At 43.8% G+C, this 16,467-nt stretch overlaps 2 protein-coding genes across 4 annotated transcripts; both read right to left on the bottom strand.

Annotated features, from left to right (window-relative positions):
* Positions 1-631: 631 nt before the first annotated feature.
* LOC117766117 (monocyte to macrophage differentiation factor 2-like) lies at positions 632-8,566 on the bottom strand. The gene is made up of 7 exons (XM_034592832.1): positions 8,063-8,566; positions 3,633-3,714; positions 3,167-3,327; positions 2,924-2,998; positions 2,723-2,824; positions 1,925-1,994; positions 632-1,834 (listed from the first exon to the last, which is right to left on the bottom strand). The coding sequence occupies exons 1-7, from the start codon at positions 8,074-8,076 to the stop codon at positions 1,631-1,633; spliced, it is 708 nt and encodes a 235-aa protein (XP_034448723.1). The 5' UTR covers positions 8,077-8,566; the 3' UTR covers positions 632-1,630.
* Positions 8,567-10,426: 1,860 nt separating this feature from the next.
* Positions 10,427-16,196, bottom strand: LOC117766060 (actin-related protein 2/3 complex subunit 1B-A-like). 3 transcript variants are annotated; one of them, XM_034592780.1, is made up of 10 exons: positions 16,033-16,196; positions 15,412-15,525; positions 14,563-14,667; positions 13,753-13,975; positions 13,531-13,638; positions 12,874-13,110; positions 12,710-12,785; positions 11,962-12,161; positions 10,972-11,062; positions 10,427-10,855 (listed from the first exon to the last, which is right to left on the bottom strand). In XM_034592780.1, the coding sequence occupies exons 2-10, from the start codon at positions 15,473-15,475 to the stop codon at positions 10,817-10,819; spliced, it is 1,143 nt and encodes a 380-aa protein (XP_034448671.1). In that variant the 5' UTR covers positions 15,476-15,525; positions 16,033-16,196; the 3' UTR covers positions 10,427-10,816. The 3 variants fall into 3 exon arrangements, with proteins under 3 accessions (XP_034448671.1, XP_034448663.1, XP_034448678.1); XM_034592772.1 differs by lacking the exons at positions 10,427-10,855; positions 10,972-11,062 and adding an exon at positions 11,771-11,832 and having other exon boundaries at positions 11,876-12,161; XM_034592787.1 differs by lacking the exons at positions 10,427-10,855; positions 10,972-11,062 and adding an exon at positions 11,777-11,832 and having other exon boundaries at positions 11,866-12,161.
* Between the last annotated feature and the right edge of the window lie 271 nt (positions 16,197-16,467).

Here is a 16,467-nt window from a genome sequence, read left to right as displayed (position 1 = left end):
TAAAATAAAAGCATTCTAGTGTCATGCTTGATCCGGAAATCACAGTAAATCACCGACTGAAGCAACTGCTGTCAAAACCATATCGTGTACTAGAGTGTAGATAGCACAACTAATAACAATAACAGTAATAATACAATCTAGAGCTCTGAATTGGAATAGTAAATTACTGATGTTGCGACCTCTTAAATATAAACACCAAATAAAACCTTCTGTCTGTGACGATGATAGTACTTTAAATAATCACGATAGTCGAGTCAGTTCATTGTAAACACTGTCGTTCTCTTGATAATAAGACGATGTCCCCTGATTCAGCTCCCGAGCGCTGAATGTGGACACGCACCACAAAGAGAGAAATCTTCAAGAATAGCAATTGAACCCCTGATCGTTGGAATGAAACTGAAGTCCTGCAAAAAAAACGCTGTAAATTAGGATTGAAATGAATTGAGCTGTGTCCCAGTTTACAGGCTAGCCTCCCTGGAAGAACCAACTCATCTCACCGGGCTGACGGGGCGGTTTCAGAGGGAAAAAGGCTCCTCCTCCAAACGCAGCCTTCTTACAACCCTGGTGTCTGCGACTCTCGGTGTCCTACAATCTATCGCATGCCGGTCAATGGCTTAATGGTGCGTTCAAATTTCCTCTTCCCCTCATAAAGTCAGGAAATGTCACATCATAAGTACGAGGTATTTGGCTTCAGGTGGTCATCAGTCACTAAACCGGTACAGGGTGCGATCCATGCAAGGTCTTAATTTCCACTGGGGATGATTTATTCACTGAAGCTCTGTAAACACCTCCGTCCTCTCAGCACCCAGCGGTCACAATCCACAAACGCTGGATTGATATTCTATTTTGCACTAAGAGCGACAATCTTTCAAAGTAAGAGGACATTTTGGCTGAACGTTTGTGCCCTACGAATCGTCTCACAGGCTAAATTTAAGTTTGGCCCGACTCTCTGATTGGCGGAAGTTGTTGGCTTATATGTGGCCTCACAGGAATATCTGCAAATGCTTGTCAGGGCTTTTAAAAAGTATAAATTTGAATGTTGATTGGCAGCTAAGATTCGCCTAAAAAGAAGCTTAAAATAACATCATCACCAAAAGATAAGGCGGTAGCACGTTTTTGCAAATCCAGCAAAACCCATCAATAAAACTTAAAAGGATTTTAAGGGATTTGCATTAATAAAACAGAAATTTCACATTATTTTTCTTGCTTTACTGATACTGCAGAAAGCATCTGAAACCAAACCCATGCCTATGAAATAATGGACGCCAGGCGTACACTACACTATTCATCCTTGTTAACAGTCTGTAGATGATGGTAAACAGAGCGTTGCCTGTTAAATTAAAGTGATGTGGATGTAATCATCGAACACGGCCAAGTATTATCACTGTTTTTCACTAGTTCTCTGGGATAAACACGGACATATTTGACTCTACGGGTTAACGAGGAACACTTGAACGCAGCATCAGTTTTGGTCTGTGTGAGGTTAGACTGTATTATTTGGGGGGGAGGAGGCACATGGTCGCCCATCTATCCTCCAAGCGAGGCAACCCCTGAATCTGAACACAGCTCCCATCATCTCAGTGTTGTCGCGCAAACACAGGAGCTGCCCCCCGTGAGGTCACTGCTGATGTCATCTGGAGGTCTGAACCTGATTGGGCGGCTGGGCATAGAGGTACCTCCAGATGGCGTAGTAGTGTATGGCTGCTCCCATAGCTACAAACAGGTGCCAGATGGCGTGAGCGAACGGGACAATGCCGTCGCTTTTGAAGAAGACCATCCCCAGACAGTAGCAGGCTCCGCCCACCAGAAGCTCACACAGGCCCGACTGCTCCGGCTGCGAAGAGAAAGGAAGTTTATTGTTTTGCAGATATTGCAGAGGAGACGTGTTAAAACCACAGAGGAGAGGCTGAAAGGGTGGACTCACCATTGAGAGGATGACCAGGGCTGGAAAAACACCCATCACTGTGTAGCAGATCAACTCCATGATCTTGTACCTGATACAGAGAGGGAGGTTCGAGCATGGCTGTTCATTCTCCACCACGGCAACAGTGTGAGCGACGAAACAATCTCAGCTCAGAGATCCATCTACTATGACTCCCTGAGATGTGGGTCTTATCTTTAGGGGGCACCAGGGTGGTAAGAGTTTGTCATTTCATACAGCGCCATCTTGTTTGTTTTGAAACCAGAAGTAACCATATTTGGAAGAGAGGGAGGCGGAGCCTGACTGAGAGCTCTGGGACGCTGCACGCCCACCTACACCTACGACCTGCACCCATTGGACGGTACTAACTGTCAATCACACGGGATCCATGGGCCAATGCAAGAGGCAACTTTTTGAAGATACTAGACAACATGTTCACAACACTTTACCTGTGCAGTATTAATACCTGCAACTTAACAAAGTGGCTTCATGAAGAGGTGCAGAAGAAAACTCTTAAAATCATGTATAAGTGCTTTAACTTAAATTTCAGCTTAAATTATTGTCTGTTCTCTAGTTGCAGCATAACATAAACCAACACATGTTTTAACCGTCTCTTCACAGTAAGATTTAAAGATTTTCATTCTGGTAGAAAGACATTGTTGTGTTGGGAGGAAAACCTAAGCATGTGATGGAAAAACTAGTAAATGGACCTTTGAGTTGAGATTGTTTTATCACGTTGGAATTTTAACTGGATCAATAAATAGACAGTAAATCAGATAATGATTGAATGTATGAGCCGACCTCTCATGGAAGAAGAAGACGTAGGTGGTACCAAAAGAGGCCATGACCCACACCAACCAGCGCATGTGGCACGCCCAAGGACCCAGCTCCCGCAGGTTCAGCCTGGTCGTGAAACAGAAAAAACACAAATATAGAATATATTCACACGAACACTGTCCACACCTCCAGAGACACACGTGAACGACAGGCTGAGTTGTTTACCATGGGGCGTAGGAGGCAGCGATGAAGAAGTAGATCACCATCCTGTCACACATGTGGAAACAGTGCTCCACGGACCTGGGGAGAGAAACCAAGCGGCCTCATAACCACGGAGGGACTCTGTTCATACATGTAGCGTCAGTGTGGGATGCAGGGATTTGTTCCAGGGACAGTTTCCAAATAATTCTTCTCAATCTCCACAGAAAAAGAAGAAATACTGGAAAAGCTGAATGTGTGTGTTTGTACCGTAAGTGGCTCTTCTTCCAGGCCACAGTGTGGAACAGGGTGGAGATGATGAAGAGCGAGGTGAGCCCCGCCCCGTACACCCAGGCCGACAACCGCTCCCATTGGTCCTCTGAATGGAGGTGCAACAGGGAGCTGCCCAGCAGGCTGGGGATTATCCATAACTACATGAAGCCACAACACAAATGAGACATGAGACGGATGCTGAATACACGATGTTCGAGATAAACAGAAAATGTTTATTTCATGCACTGTGTGTGTGTGTGGTGTGAAAAAAACCCTGATGGTGTCTCATTTATCTGGATTTTTCTCCTGCTTTCCTGGAGTGTGTTATTTCATCATTCTGTGGCTGTGTGTGTGTGTGTGTGTGTGTGTGTGTGTGTGTGTGTGTGTGTGTGTGTGTGTGTGTGTGTGTGTGTGTGTGTGTGTGTGTGTGTGTGTGTGTGTGTGTGTGTGTGTGCGCACTCACCGCATGCGTAGCACAGTTGGCAGCGTGCTCATATTCTGTGGGCTGGTATCTCTTGTTAGGAGGAACGCGGTTGTTCATAAACCTGGAAGTGTCACAAATCAGCAGATTGAGAATTAAATATTCAACAGCATCTTCATGAGCTGCAACAAGTAGACGATCAGTCAAATGGAAGAAAAGCAATAATCCATTATTGTTTTTTAGCCAAAAAAATTTGCAAAAAAATACAAATTCTCTGGTTTCAGCGTGTGAGAATTTTCCGGTTTCTTTAATATTCAATGATGGTCAGAAACAATATATTTCAAATATAATTTTAAACCAAACAACAACAGATCAGTTAATCAAGAAAATAACTGAAAGTGGAAATATCTCAGGTTGAACTAAAATCGAAGACATTTATGCAACAGTGAAACATATGAAATGAACCCTCTAGCAGAGCTGAAAATAAAGAAAATACAAATCTTTTACAGCAGTGTTATTGATTTCTCGTCTTACAAACAGCCTTTGTGGAAACAACACATGTTTAATATGTGATATCTTCTTCACATTTCAATCCTTATATCAATGTTTTTCCTCTTACTGTCGTGGAAACGTGTCAAACATCTTCATAGTTTGTTTCCATTTGTATCTCAGCGATGCTCATAAAATGTCACCCCACCCCGTCCCTTCGCTTAGCAACGCTAGATCATGCTTCAACTTGTTGCCATGGCTGCTGTTGCCTGGCAACAGTGGGTAACCGCGTACCGACTGAACCACAGATTTTTCCAGATGATCTCTTTCATAAGCACTTCACATGTACACACACACACACACACACATACAAACACACACATGCACACAAGCACATACATGTTCTGTTTTTTTTTACAACATGAACACGGCTCAGAAACCCAAACAAGCACAGATCAGCTCAGGAGGTTGCGCTCTGTCACTGATGTCACTGTTGTCATGGAAACCACCGAGCAGGGATACCACAGCAGAAAACTCCCTCCTCGCCTCTTTCATCTTTCTTCCCTCATCTCTTCCATCTCGGTCTCCTGTTCCCCGGCTGCGTCTCCTCTCTGCTTCCCGATGATTAAATTAACATGCAGGACAGCAAACGATGTCCACGCAGACAAACATGGACACGTGTGCACACACTCACATGCACGTAGACACACACACACACACACACACACACACACACACACACACACACACACACACACACATTCACACATACGCTCACACAAACCACAACCCCTCCCTGTTTTTATGCTGCATCTTGCAGAACAAGATTTCATAAGAGACCTAGATTTAGCGATGTCTCTGTCTCTCTCTCTCTCTGAGACACACACACACACACACACACACACACACACACACACACACACACACACACACACACACACACACACACACACACACACACACACACACACACACACACACACACACACACGCATTGTTCTAAGATTCCAGGGAGTTAGAAGGACACAGAGGCTTCCATGGAAGGGAAAACCACCATTAAAAATTCATACACGTGAACAGTCAGTTAGCTTTTAAAACTTGAAGATGTCTCAGCCAACATTAACAAACCACGCACATTATGCATCTATGGAGCCATGAGTGTATGTCTCATATCACAGGGGGGGGAATACACTGCTAGGCCAAACTCACAGAGGAAAATTAACATGTTCTCCACCTTTAGCATTTAGAAAAATCATGTGTTTCAGTATCAGCAGAGCTAAATTAGCCTTAAATCAAACCACGCTGTGTCTCTATGTGATGTACTGTCTCTTCATTGCTGGTTTAAATCAGACACCAGTGATTCTGGACGGACAGATACAGGACAGGAGGTGACAAAAGACCCAGAATCCACCTCTCATAGTGGAAATTATACGTCAGGGATCTTAATCGGCTCATCCTCTCTCTTCCCTCCTCCTCCATCGTGTGTTCGTTCCTCAAGCAGCTGTTTTTTTTTTTTTTAAGTGACACTAATTCAGAGCTATTAATACGAAGTGACCCAACCCAGAAACACACCGTCCCGTCCCCGATACGAGGCTCCGCCGCCCTGCATCCGACGCTGTCTGGCTGGCTCTGTCTGTGGTGTGTGTGTCAGTGCCAGGCCCAGCAGGCTTGGCCGGTTCATTAATGACTTTATCAAGCTGGCTGATAATTAGCAGGCCAGAAGCCAGGCAGAGATCCAGAGGGGAGCGGAGCTGTGGCAACATCAGCTCGTACAGAGCGGCAGCAGCCGGCCGGACAGAAGGAACTCTCTCTGCTTCAGTCGTCTGATTGAAGCCTGAAGACCACGACCTCAGTTCACTTAATGGTCAGCATGAATTAATATTACAGCCTGGTTTACGGTCAAGGCGGCGCTGCCCTTTGTCCACGTATGGACGCTGAGGGAAAGTACTCAAGGAAACGTGAAGCGAAACAAAAAACAATGCCAGTAGATTAGAAATGACCATTTAGAAAAGTAATCTGAAAACATTTTGATAATAATGTTTGTAGGGATATAACGCAATATCAATTATTATCACAACACAATTTTCCTCAATTGCAACCTTATAAAAGATTCCCTATATATCGAAACATTGCTTTTGCATTGTGAGGAACAGACACTTGATCGACTTGCATCTTATCAACAGTTTTTCATCTCATTTAGTTTAAAACCACAACCTTCACGCAGGAGCAAGAGTAACTCTTCAAACTAAACAGAAACAATAGTTATTTTTCTCTTTTTTTGATTAATCATTTGGTCCAAGGAAAGTTTGTACAGTCCCTCAAACACATCTTTTTAAATTATTATAATTGCAAGAAAGCAGCAACTCTTCATCAAACAATGGTTATGAGACGCTGTTGGTGATCGTCTAAGGTTTGTTCTGTTTAAGTTGTAAAGAAGAGGATAAAACCACAATATGAGGACGGCCAAAAAAGCTGAAAAATAAATTAAAAATAACTTATTTATGGCGAAAGGTGTAAAAACTCAGAAGCTGTCACGCAGGACAACTCATGTCAGGTTACATAAAACTATTTGGCTTCAGCCTCAGTCTGACTTTACACACGAGATGATTGTTTTTTTCCATATCTGAGTTTATGTATCAGCTGACGGGCGTGTTGCTCGAGGGCCGGAGGAAAACATGTGGATTTAAAAGGATCTCGTGCAGCGTGGTCGTCTCTGAGAGGTGAAAGAACAACACTCTTGATTATCGCATGACTGTTTTGGTCGTTTTTCAAGCAAAAAACAAAAGATATGATGGTTCCGGCCTCTCAAGTGAAATGATATGATGCTTTTCTACATTTTAATTTAATATTTTTAGGTTTCTGAGCGGTTGGTAAGATAAACAACACTCTGGGCTCTGGGAACTTGTTAACACTTGCATTATATACTATTTTCACATATTTTATAGAGATTAATCGAGATAACTATTCGTAGATTAGCTGTTAACGAAAGAGAAAAGTCAGTTTCAGTGTTCGGCTGCTTTGTTTGACCTCCTCCACCAAACATAACCACGGCAACCTCATCCTGTTCGTCCAAACGTGTCCAGTAAGTCTCATCAGAGACTGAGGACAGACTGTGTGTTTGTGAGGCCTCCTGTGTCTCAGAGGAGGATGAGCACATACACAAAAAGAGAGGAGGCGTGAAGAGACAGCAAAGATGATGATGATGATGAGGAGGAGGAGGAGGAGGAGGAGGAGGAGGAGGAGGAGGAAAGTGGCAGGTGTGTGTTTTTCTTAAATTTGTTTGTCAAGCAAATAAAAAAATGGACGACAATGACTAGTTATTGGACACATTGAAAAAAAGGTTGATTTATACATAACTATATTCTATTTAAAAGATAATTCCCAACACCTCAGCATCATTGTTACCATCAGGCATCAACATGAGAATCATTTATATTTATTTATAATAATAATGGATGATATTATCATAGAGGTAAATGATAAGAAATAATGTGACCTGCCTCACAAGATTCATTTACATCAGTAGTTATGAGATACATTGGAAAAGATTTGACTTATTAAAAACAGATCATTTCCAAACCCCCTCCTCCTCCTCCTCCTCCTCCTCCTCCTCCTCCTCCTCCGCCTCCTCCTCCTCCTCCTCAGCATCACTACCAGGCATCAACATGAGGATCATTTCTATTTATTTCTAACAATAAATAATATCATCAGCGAGGTAAATGATATTAAATAATGTGACCAATCATCAGTAGTTATGAGACACACATTGGGAAAAAGGATTGACAATTGACAAGGGTTATTATTATAAAGAGATCATTTCCAAACCCCTCTCAGCATCCTCCTCCTCCTCCTCCTCCTCCTCCTCCTCCTCCTCTTCCTCCTCAGCATCACTACCAGGCACCAACATGAGGAACATTTCCATTTATTCCCGACTATAAATAATAATACCATTGAGGTAAATGACGTGAAATAACGGGACCTACCTTACTAGATTCATTTACAGTGGAAATCAGCAACAGTTTGCCAGCAGACGGACGGTGTGTGTGTGTGTGTGTGTGTGTGTGTGTGTGTGTGTGTGTGTGAGGCTGGAGCCTGGATCTGTTCGGTCCGGAGCGAATCACCGATCTGATCACTTCAGCTCCGGCGGTAACGGACTCATCTCATGTAACGGGAACGGGAACGTAACGGGCAGCGCGGTGTCACCGGAGGAGGAGGAGACGTCGTCCGATCCTCATCTCAGGCACCGGGACACGGATTCATCATCCCCGAACCCAGCGGCTGCTCCAGAGGATCCGGTCCGGAGGTGTGGGCGTCCGGGTGGTGGTGTGTGTGTGTGTGTGTGTGTGTGTGGGGGGGGGGTGGGGTGGGGGGGGAGAGCCGGTTCTCGTGCACGGTCGGTGGCGGTGGTGGTCGAGCTGCTGTTGGTGGAGATCTCTCTCTCTCTCTCTCTCTCTCTCTCTCTCTCCTCCCCCCCCCCCCCCCTCCCTCCCTCTCTCTCATCACGACTCGGTGAGCAGGTTGTTTTCCATCGATGAAGCCGCCGCATCCGTTTCTAAATGCAGCGCTTTCTTCCTCACCGGTGAGAGTACGAGTGTACGTGGGGCTTGCAGTTCCCGGTGCAGCCTCCAGGGGGAGGAGGAGTCACGACTCACGATAAACCGGTTTTTATGTGAAATGTATGGATTTAGCTCATTTCAATTACTTTAGCTCATGTTTCTGTTGTTGTATATTTGCTTTTGATGGAACTGTGTTTTATAAAAAAAATAAACTGTGAAGAAACAACTTAACCTTTCCTACTTGTTTAAAATGTAATAAGTGTTCTTTGCGATATAGACACTGCAGCTTAGGTTTCAATGATAACCGAGTCGACTCCTATGAATGGAAATATTTTTGTAAAACAATGATTTTCAAAACAAGAAAATGCTCTCGCTATAAAACATCTCATTTTGTTTTATTTTAACTTTTCAACCCACACTATTAAATAGCGTGTGTTCGACTGTTGCTTTACAGTTAAACTAAATTCTTTTGGTTTTCTTTGATAAACACTTGTTATTGACTGAGTGGCTTTCCCTCCAGGACTGTGGACATGTCCTCTAAAGACTTGTGGACACTCTGCAGGAATTCTGAGTATCCTGCTCACAGGGGATACTTGTAGATTACGTATTGATTACACTGCTGTGTGCTACTTCCGGCTAATCGAGAAAGTCGAAGCACAATAACTTGGATGTGATTGGCCAGTGAGCCCTGGAACCTGCACGCTGCACGCTGCACGCTCTCTCACGGTCACTGGGATCGACTGGCAGACATAGAGGTTCGGTACAAACTTAATCGATTTTTTGACGACCCACTGCTGGGGATTTGTCCCAGTACCCCACTGTGCGTGTTGTACCCAGTCCATACTAAAGAGTGACAAATCTGTCTTTGCAGATGTCGACAATCAAAATGTGAAATAAGTGTTGCCCCCTACATTAAATGGTATTTGGAGCGTTCCTGGAGCATTGGCCTGTGGCTGCTCCACACTGTGCTGTGCTGGCTGACAAACGAAGGCGTGCGAACACTGTTTGGTGAAAGAAGTAACCGGTCGGATCGTCTCTGTGCGGCCATGCCTGAAAGCTGCAGTGCTACACGACTCACACGTGGCCACCGTCCCTCCATACTGCCGGATGAGGAAGCCCCATCTGAAAGGACAGCTGTGCCGTCGCATCTGGACTCGACTCGTTCTTCTTCAGCTGTGTCCTCCCACCCGGCCTGAACTCCAGGGCATCAATGGTGAGGTTTGACACGGCTGAGTCAAAGTTTTCCTTTGCTTCATTGATGCCGTTTTCTAGCTCTCTGTCCAGCCTGGACTTCAGTCTGTGCAGAGCAGAGGCTGAATCCACAGCAGCAGCAACAGAGCCTGGATTTTAATATGTCCTTTAATATTAATAAATAAAAATATATGGTTTCCATGTCATGTGACGCACTTGACAAACAAATGCTAAATTGTATTGATACCCGAGCTACACATGACACACCTCTTACTACTAGATTTTTAGTGCTTCTGATATTTCATATGAATATTTACATTTAAAAATCATTTTTTCTAATAGCTCAGATCAGATATCTTTGCGACCCCAGACAACACGACTTTCATTTATGTTTCTGATATTGTTTTTCAACAGCTTCCATGTCATGTGACCCACTGACTCAAACCAAAGCTGAATCGTATTATTAACCAACATAAATAGGCCTATTCATGGACATTTTCATTTATATTTCATTAAATAGATGAAAATATGAAACTGGTGAATGTGGCAAAACCTGATCTCGACACACACACACACACACACACCTGTAATGAACAAAGCTTTGTTGCATCGTAACAATCATTTATTAAAGGCATATTATGACCAGCATAAGCTTTAAACAAGTACTGCAGCATTTCATCTTGATTAATATAAAAATCCCTGCTTCAAGCATTGAGCTCAGACTGAACTGTCTGTGATGACACTAACTCATGAAGTACCGTTCACAGACCCACGGTCAGTCCCTCCGTTTACAGTTCTGAGTTCAACAAGCTCCTCAAAGGGCTTCGGGGGGGATAACAAACACTATTTGACCCGAGTCTGATCGTTTAACCTCTATATAAAAACATCTGATTAAAATGTGGCCGAGAAGCTTTGAGCGATAAGGCAGCAGTTTTTCCTTCATATATCCAGAAGCTAGTATACGTTGCGTGGTTTCGTGTAAACTTCAGTTCAGACTATTTTCAAGTTCTTCATTGCAGATTCCAGAGACTGAAAGAAGAAATAAAAAATGAGTATCTGTATTAAGACTGTGAAAACATCATGTCTGCAGGAATTCACACAAATAAGATCTGATTAAATCGATCCATCACGAGTGTGTGTAGTACCTTGACATCCCAGATGCACATTCCTCCGTCCATGCCGGTGGTGCAGAACTTGCCGCACTTGTTCCGTCCTCCGTCCAGCACCGAGATTTGGCTGAAATACAGTTAGAGAAAATCAAACCCTGTACAAACATGAAAATGCAAAAGAATTTAACATGGATAATGATAATTATGCATTTATTTAAAGTGCTACCTTTTTAATCTTGCATTTAAATTCAGCTTGAGTCTATTTTATGATTCTGATAAAGCTGATCATTATATTTATATTTAAGTAGGATCATTATTTCATTTTCTTATTTCCTTTTGTCTCTTACTGAGTTTTTCTTTTCCACAGATTGACTTTCTATTGTATTTCTTTTTATCCACGTTTGTGCTGCTTTGTTTTGCCACGATTGAAAAGCCAGTTGTATTTAATGTATTTAATAAATCTGACTTGACCTTAAATAAGAAATAATCTTGGTCAAACATTTTTTATTGTATTTAAATATTTGTGTATAACTGTGAAGACTTTGTGTCGTTGTCTTTACACAATTCTTTGATGAACCTACACAGACAGGGAAATTAAAACAGGTCTGTGAGTGAGTTCCTCAAATAATAATTAAACATTTCTAGCTTCCTCGTTCTTATAAGAGAGAAATTTAATTTGAATCCAGTTGCACTGTTATTGTACATGAGGGAGAAGTTATGTGGAAACCAGAATGTTGTAAAACTAAATGTTTGGCAGCATTTCACTACATCCTTGTATTTTATGTATCTCACACGTTTATTACTTCTGTCATATGTTGCTTAGCTTTAAAATTTGATTCTGTCATTCATATTAAAACGTTGATAATTGTTGTTCCACCATTTCAGAGCAAATAGGACTATAACGATTAATTCACTAATAACAGATCACTTAAATCTTCTAATTTCTCCTCTCTCTCTCTCTCCTTGTGCATCACACACTCGTCAATTCTTTCAGTCCACACTCTGATAACTGTTTCCTCTCCCGACCTGATGCTGTTCTTGTGCACCGTGTTCAGGTTCTTCTCGGTGCTCGGGGAATCGGAGGCCCGACGGTCCAGGTTCTGGAAACGCTCCCTGGCGCTGATGCCCTTCTGGGCCGCCTCCTTAGGAACGTCCAACTTCCCACCGAACGTCAAGCTGCCTTTGGCCCCGTCGTACACGAACAACACTGGGTAACAGTCATGGCCCTGCAGGAACACACACACAATGCAGTTAGAATATCAGTAGCATATAGAGACCAGGTCATTTGTCATTTTGTTGTATGATTAATACTGTAACTGACTAACTACCTAACTTAATGGAGGAGTAACAGTTTTAATTAAGAGTCTGTGTTTAAATGTGTGTGTTGCAGATTGTTAATTTTAACTCTGCGAGGAGGTTATGTTTTCACACTGTCCCTTGGTTTGTCAGCAAGATTATATAAAATGTACTAAACAGATTTCCCTAAAACTTGGTGGAAGGACGGGACGTTGGACAAAAAAGAAACCATTAAAATTTAGCATGGATCATTAACGTTGCGTTTAAAAAATAAATAATTTACAGAGTTTTCACAGGGAATAATTCCCGGATCTTGATGATTAAAAATCTGGCATGTTGAGAGGACGGATATCTATTTATCCATGATTGAATCTAAGGAGACTGTTGGGCCTTAGTGGAGGTTTGTGCTCTACTGGGTGACACTTTATCAATTATGAATGTGTTCAGAATAAATACTGGATGTGTAGTGAATACTCACAGCTGCTACGATGCTGTTCTCAGTAATGAAGGTGACACAGAGAAGAGGAAGTGTCTCGGAGCGCAGACTGTTCACCCTGTGGAAGTAATAACAAAGGTCAGAGTGCGCACACTGACACTGACACACACAGACACACACAGACACAAACAGGTATGCTGTCTTACGTTCCGGTCTTGCCGCCCTCGGCGACAGACACAGTGGAGTCGTGGGAGGTCCAGGCCAGGCGGTTGCCGGAGTGCGAGAAGCAGACGCTGTGCACCCAACCGCCGCCTCCTACTGAACTCTGATCCGCGGCTCCGGACCCTCCGGACTCGAGCAACATCTCCCCGAACGGCATCTTGCTGCCCCAGGGAGTGGGGCCGGGCTTCTCCTCCACCTCCTTGATGTAGGCCGAGAACACCCTGCGAACAAGAGGGGCTGACGTTAGCCATTGTTACCATTAAGACTAATGGCTGAGAGGCTTATTAGATTCATAAAGGTTTAATTGTCTATTCTGCATTATCTGTAGATGGACTATTGTGTTTCTATTTCATTGTTCTTGTGACTTTTAAGGGATGAGGCTTCATTTCATTCTAGTTTAGGATTATAGTTGGACATATGGTTATATTTGGATTATGTTTGGTGTTTATAATAACAGCTGGTGGCTGTTAAGTGTGTGAAGCCCAAGATCAAAAGGTTTTCAAGCACTGGACCCACTTTATCATTTGAGCCTCTTATCTAATAATAAAAGTTGTTGATTCACTGATGCAAATGCAGTCAAGTCAATTATTTATTCTTCCTCTCTTGTCCCATTGCAACTTCTCATTGCTCATTAGTTTCACCTGCATTTGAAGTCACAGGACCCAGCCGCCAGCAGCACGTTGTTGGGATGCCAGTCCAGACTGAGGATGGTGGAGCGGATTGGCTTCTTGATGTGCTTACACACCCACCTGTAGGAGAATCGCACGACAATGAACCCAAACTGTGTCTCACTACGATAAAATGCAGCCTTTTTTTTACGTGAGCTAGGAACAGGAAGCCAATCTCTCGGAAAAAAAGCTCACCAGTCATTCTCCTGCTCAAAGTAACAGATGGAGATGAGGCGGGAGCCGCTGCCCACGGCAAACTTGTTCTCTTTGGGCGACCACTTCACACAGCGGGCGGCGCGGTTGATCCTGAGGATGACCAGGGTGGGCTTCCAGGCGCCTTCTTTAAGGGACCACACGTAGGCGTTACGGTCAGCGCCGCACGTCGCTATACGGTTACTGTCTGGAGCCCAGTCAATTCCTGCAGGAGAAACAAAACTCTTACTGATATATATACCTGGAAGTCATTGAACCGCCCATGAAAGATTTGAGCATCTAGCCCCTTGTAAAACTACAGCTTTTGACATATAACATGTTTATTAACGAGCTTTTTCTGCGCTGGTCTGTGGAGTTGGAGAGAGCCGGAGTAGCTGTGTCACTGTTTCCAGTCTTTGGAAAGTAGTTTCATATTATCTGTACAGACCTTAGACTGAATCCATTTATCCCACAAAGAGATTTTTTCCCAGGACTTTTCCAAAATGAAAGATCAAATCAAAATTCCAAAACTTGAGCTGAGCTTTTAAGCACAGGAGGATTTAAAGGAAATATACACACATTTGTTTCGTGGAGAGTTAAGAGGATCATCACCACTCTAATGTTTGTACTATGTTTGGATGTTACAAGTCAGTTTCAGCTGTCAATCACCAAGTTTTACCCCTTTTTTTATAGCATCAAATAACTAATTAAAACCAAACTTATCAGAAACAGGAACACTTGAACAAACACTCTATAAGAACTACCTGAAATGACAGACACCAAATATAAAAGTTATGCCAGTAAATGACTCACCTGTCACTTGCCCATTATGCTCCTTCAGCTCGTGGATCTTATTCCACTTGGCCCCGTCTTTCTTGTAGATGTGGACGTCGTGGTTGTTGGGGCAGAGGGCGATCTCTGCAGCACAGAGACACCAGACGGAGTTAAAGTTTTGTGCATCAACGAATTAGAACAACACAAACAGAAGAAATGAACTGGGTGACTGACAGGAGACGGGTTTTGATGGTTTGATGCTCAGTGGAGGGGAACAGTGAACAGCTGACCCGGGCTGCAGAAGAACAGAGAAAAGCAGGAGGAGCACAGTGTGCATCAGCCCGGAGGCAGCTCCCAAACACATGGTCTCTTTAAATAGACAATGTGCCACATCTGAACTCTTCCTTCCCCATAATGTTGAAGCAAACCCTGCACTGGTTTTGAGTCAGCAGATGAGTCAGGACCAGTGTTTGTCTGAGAGCAGCTGTTTCCTGCAGGTTGAGTGAAACGTCGACTGTGTGACTCGACCACAGCCGCCTGCTACATCCGCTTCACCCAGAAACCAAGAGAGACGCACATCAAAACAGCCAAATAAGGCAGGAGTTTCCTGCAGCTAACGGAGCACAAGAGCCTCTCAGAGAGAAACCCAGACGCCACGCTCACTGTTCACAGGAAACAGGAAATGCCTTCTCCCACCTGGGAGCCAATCACAACCCTCCGTCTATTACACCATTTTTGCTTTGGCGCAGACACTCGGTGGAGCAAGATGTTCCGTGATGTTCTGTGTTTGAAGCAGTGAGGAGGCGAGAGGAGGCGAGAGGAGGCAGAGCCGCTGAAGTGAAAAAGCAGAGAGTAACCGAAAGGAGAGAGAAAGAGAAAAAGACTTACGGGTGCGATCTTTGTTCCAGGCATGGCAGCTAATTGGTTCCAGCAGGAAACTGTAGTACGCCATGGCCAATCAGGTGTTAGAAACAGACCAGGAAGTGATGTGCACAGAACTGTCTGGAAAAAGAGAAGTGACAGAAATCTTTTTTAAACAAGAGGAACTTTGTTTTTCCCCATATTCAGTCAAGAGTTGGTTCAAACTATTTGACGTCATCGGAGGCAAAACTCGCCAACAGCTGACTTTTAAACTTTCCGGGCACAGAAAACACACTTATGTTATCTCACTGGGGTTGTGTTAATGAAATCCAGACTTTCAGAAGCACCAGAGGAACGATGCAGGTCAAAGGTGACACACACACACATCCAGCTAACTCGACAGTTACACACATCCAGGAAGTGAATTCCAACATCTCCATCACAGTCGGTTACTTAAAGAAACTACTCTCATGTGATAACGTGAGAGAACAGCAGCAGAGTCGCCTGTTGCACACTTCCTACTTATTCCTGGTAATGCATTAGACTTACAAATTGTGTGTGTGTGTGTGTGGATGTGTGTGAGTGAGTGTGTGTGTGGCATGTCTAAACACACTCAGTCAACTGTTAAATATCTTCTCGGCTACTTACCCTGAGGGCAGCACAGAGATGAATGGGTAAAGAGCTGCAGAGATGGACAGAGACAGAGAGAAAGGAGAGAGAGAGGGAGACGAGGGAGATCAGCTCGCGGACTCTGGCCAGTCAACGCGAACGCCAACGACAGAGTGAGCTCAGGAAGAGGAGAGGAGCTGCAGAGAGGGAGGAGAGGTCAGAGGGGGAAGTGGAGGAGGGTACAGTGAAACTGTGAGAGGGGCGGGAGGTTTGACAGACAGGAAGTTAATGCAGGCGTGGAAAATAAAGATCACGGGAGTAACATACTTAGAATGTGAGAGATATGGATTAAACATTATATTCTTTAAAGGAACCGGAGGGGAGGAGATAAGTTTTGTCTGGAGTGGAACTAGTGAGGGTGGAGCAAGAGCACAAAACAAGGTTCTGCATAAAAGAAAAAGGAGGAGGTGGTAG

This window comes from Hippoglossus hippoglossus, chromosome 1 (genome assembly GCF_009819705.1).
Source record: "Hippoglossus hippoglossus isolate fHipHip1 chromosome 1, fHipHip1.pri, whole genome shotgun sequence".
Lineage (NCBI taxonomy): Eukaryota > Metazoa > Chordata > Actinopteri > Pleuronectiformes > Pleuronectidae > Hippoglossus > Hippoglossus hippoglossus.
Note: the sequence above shows the minus strand (reverse complement) of the source record. Positions and strands in the feature narration are given on the sequence as shown.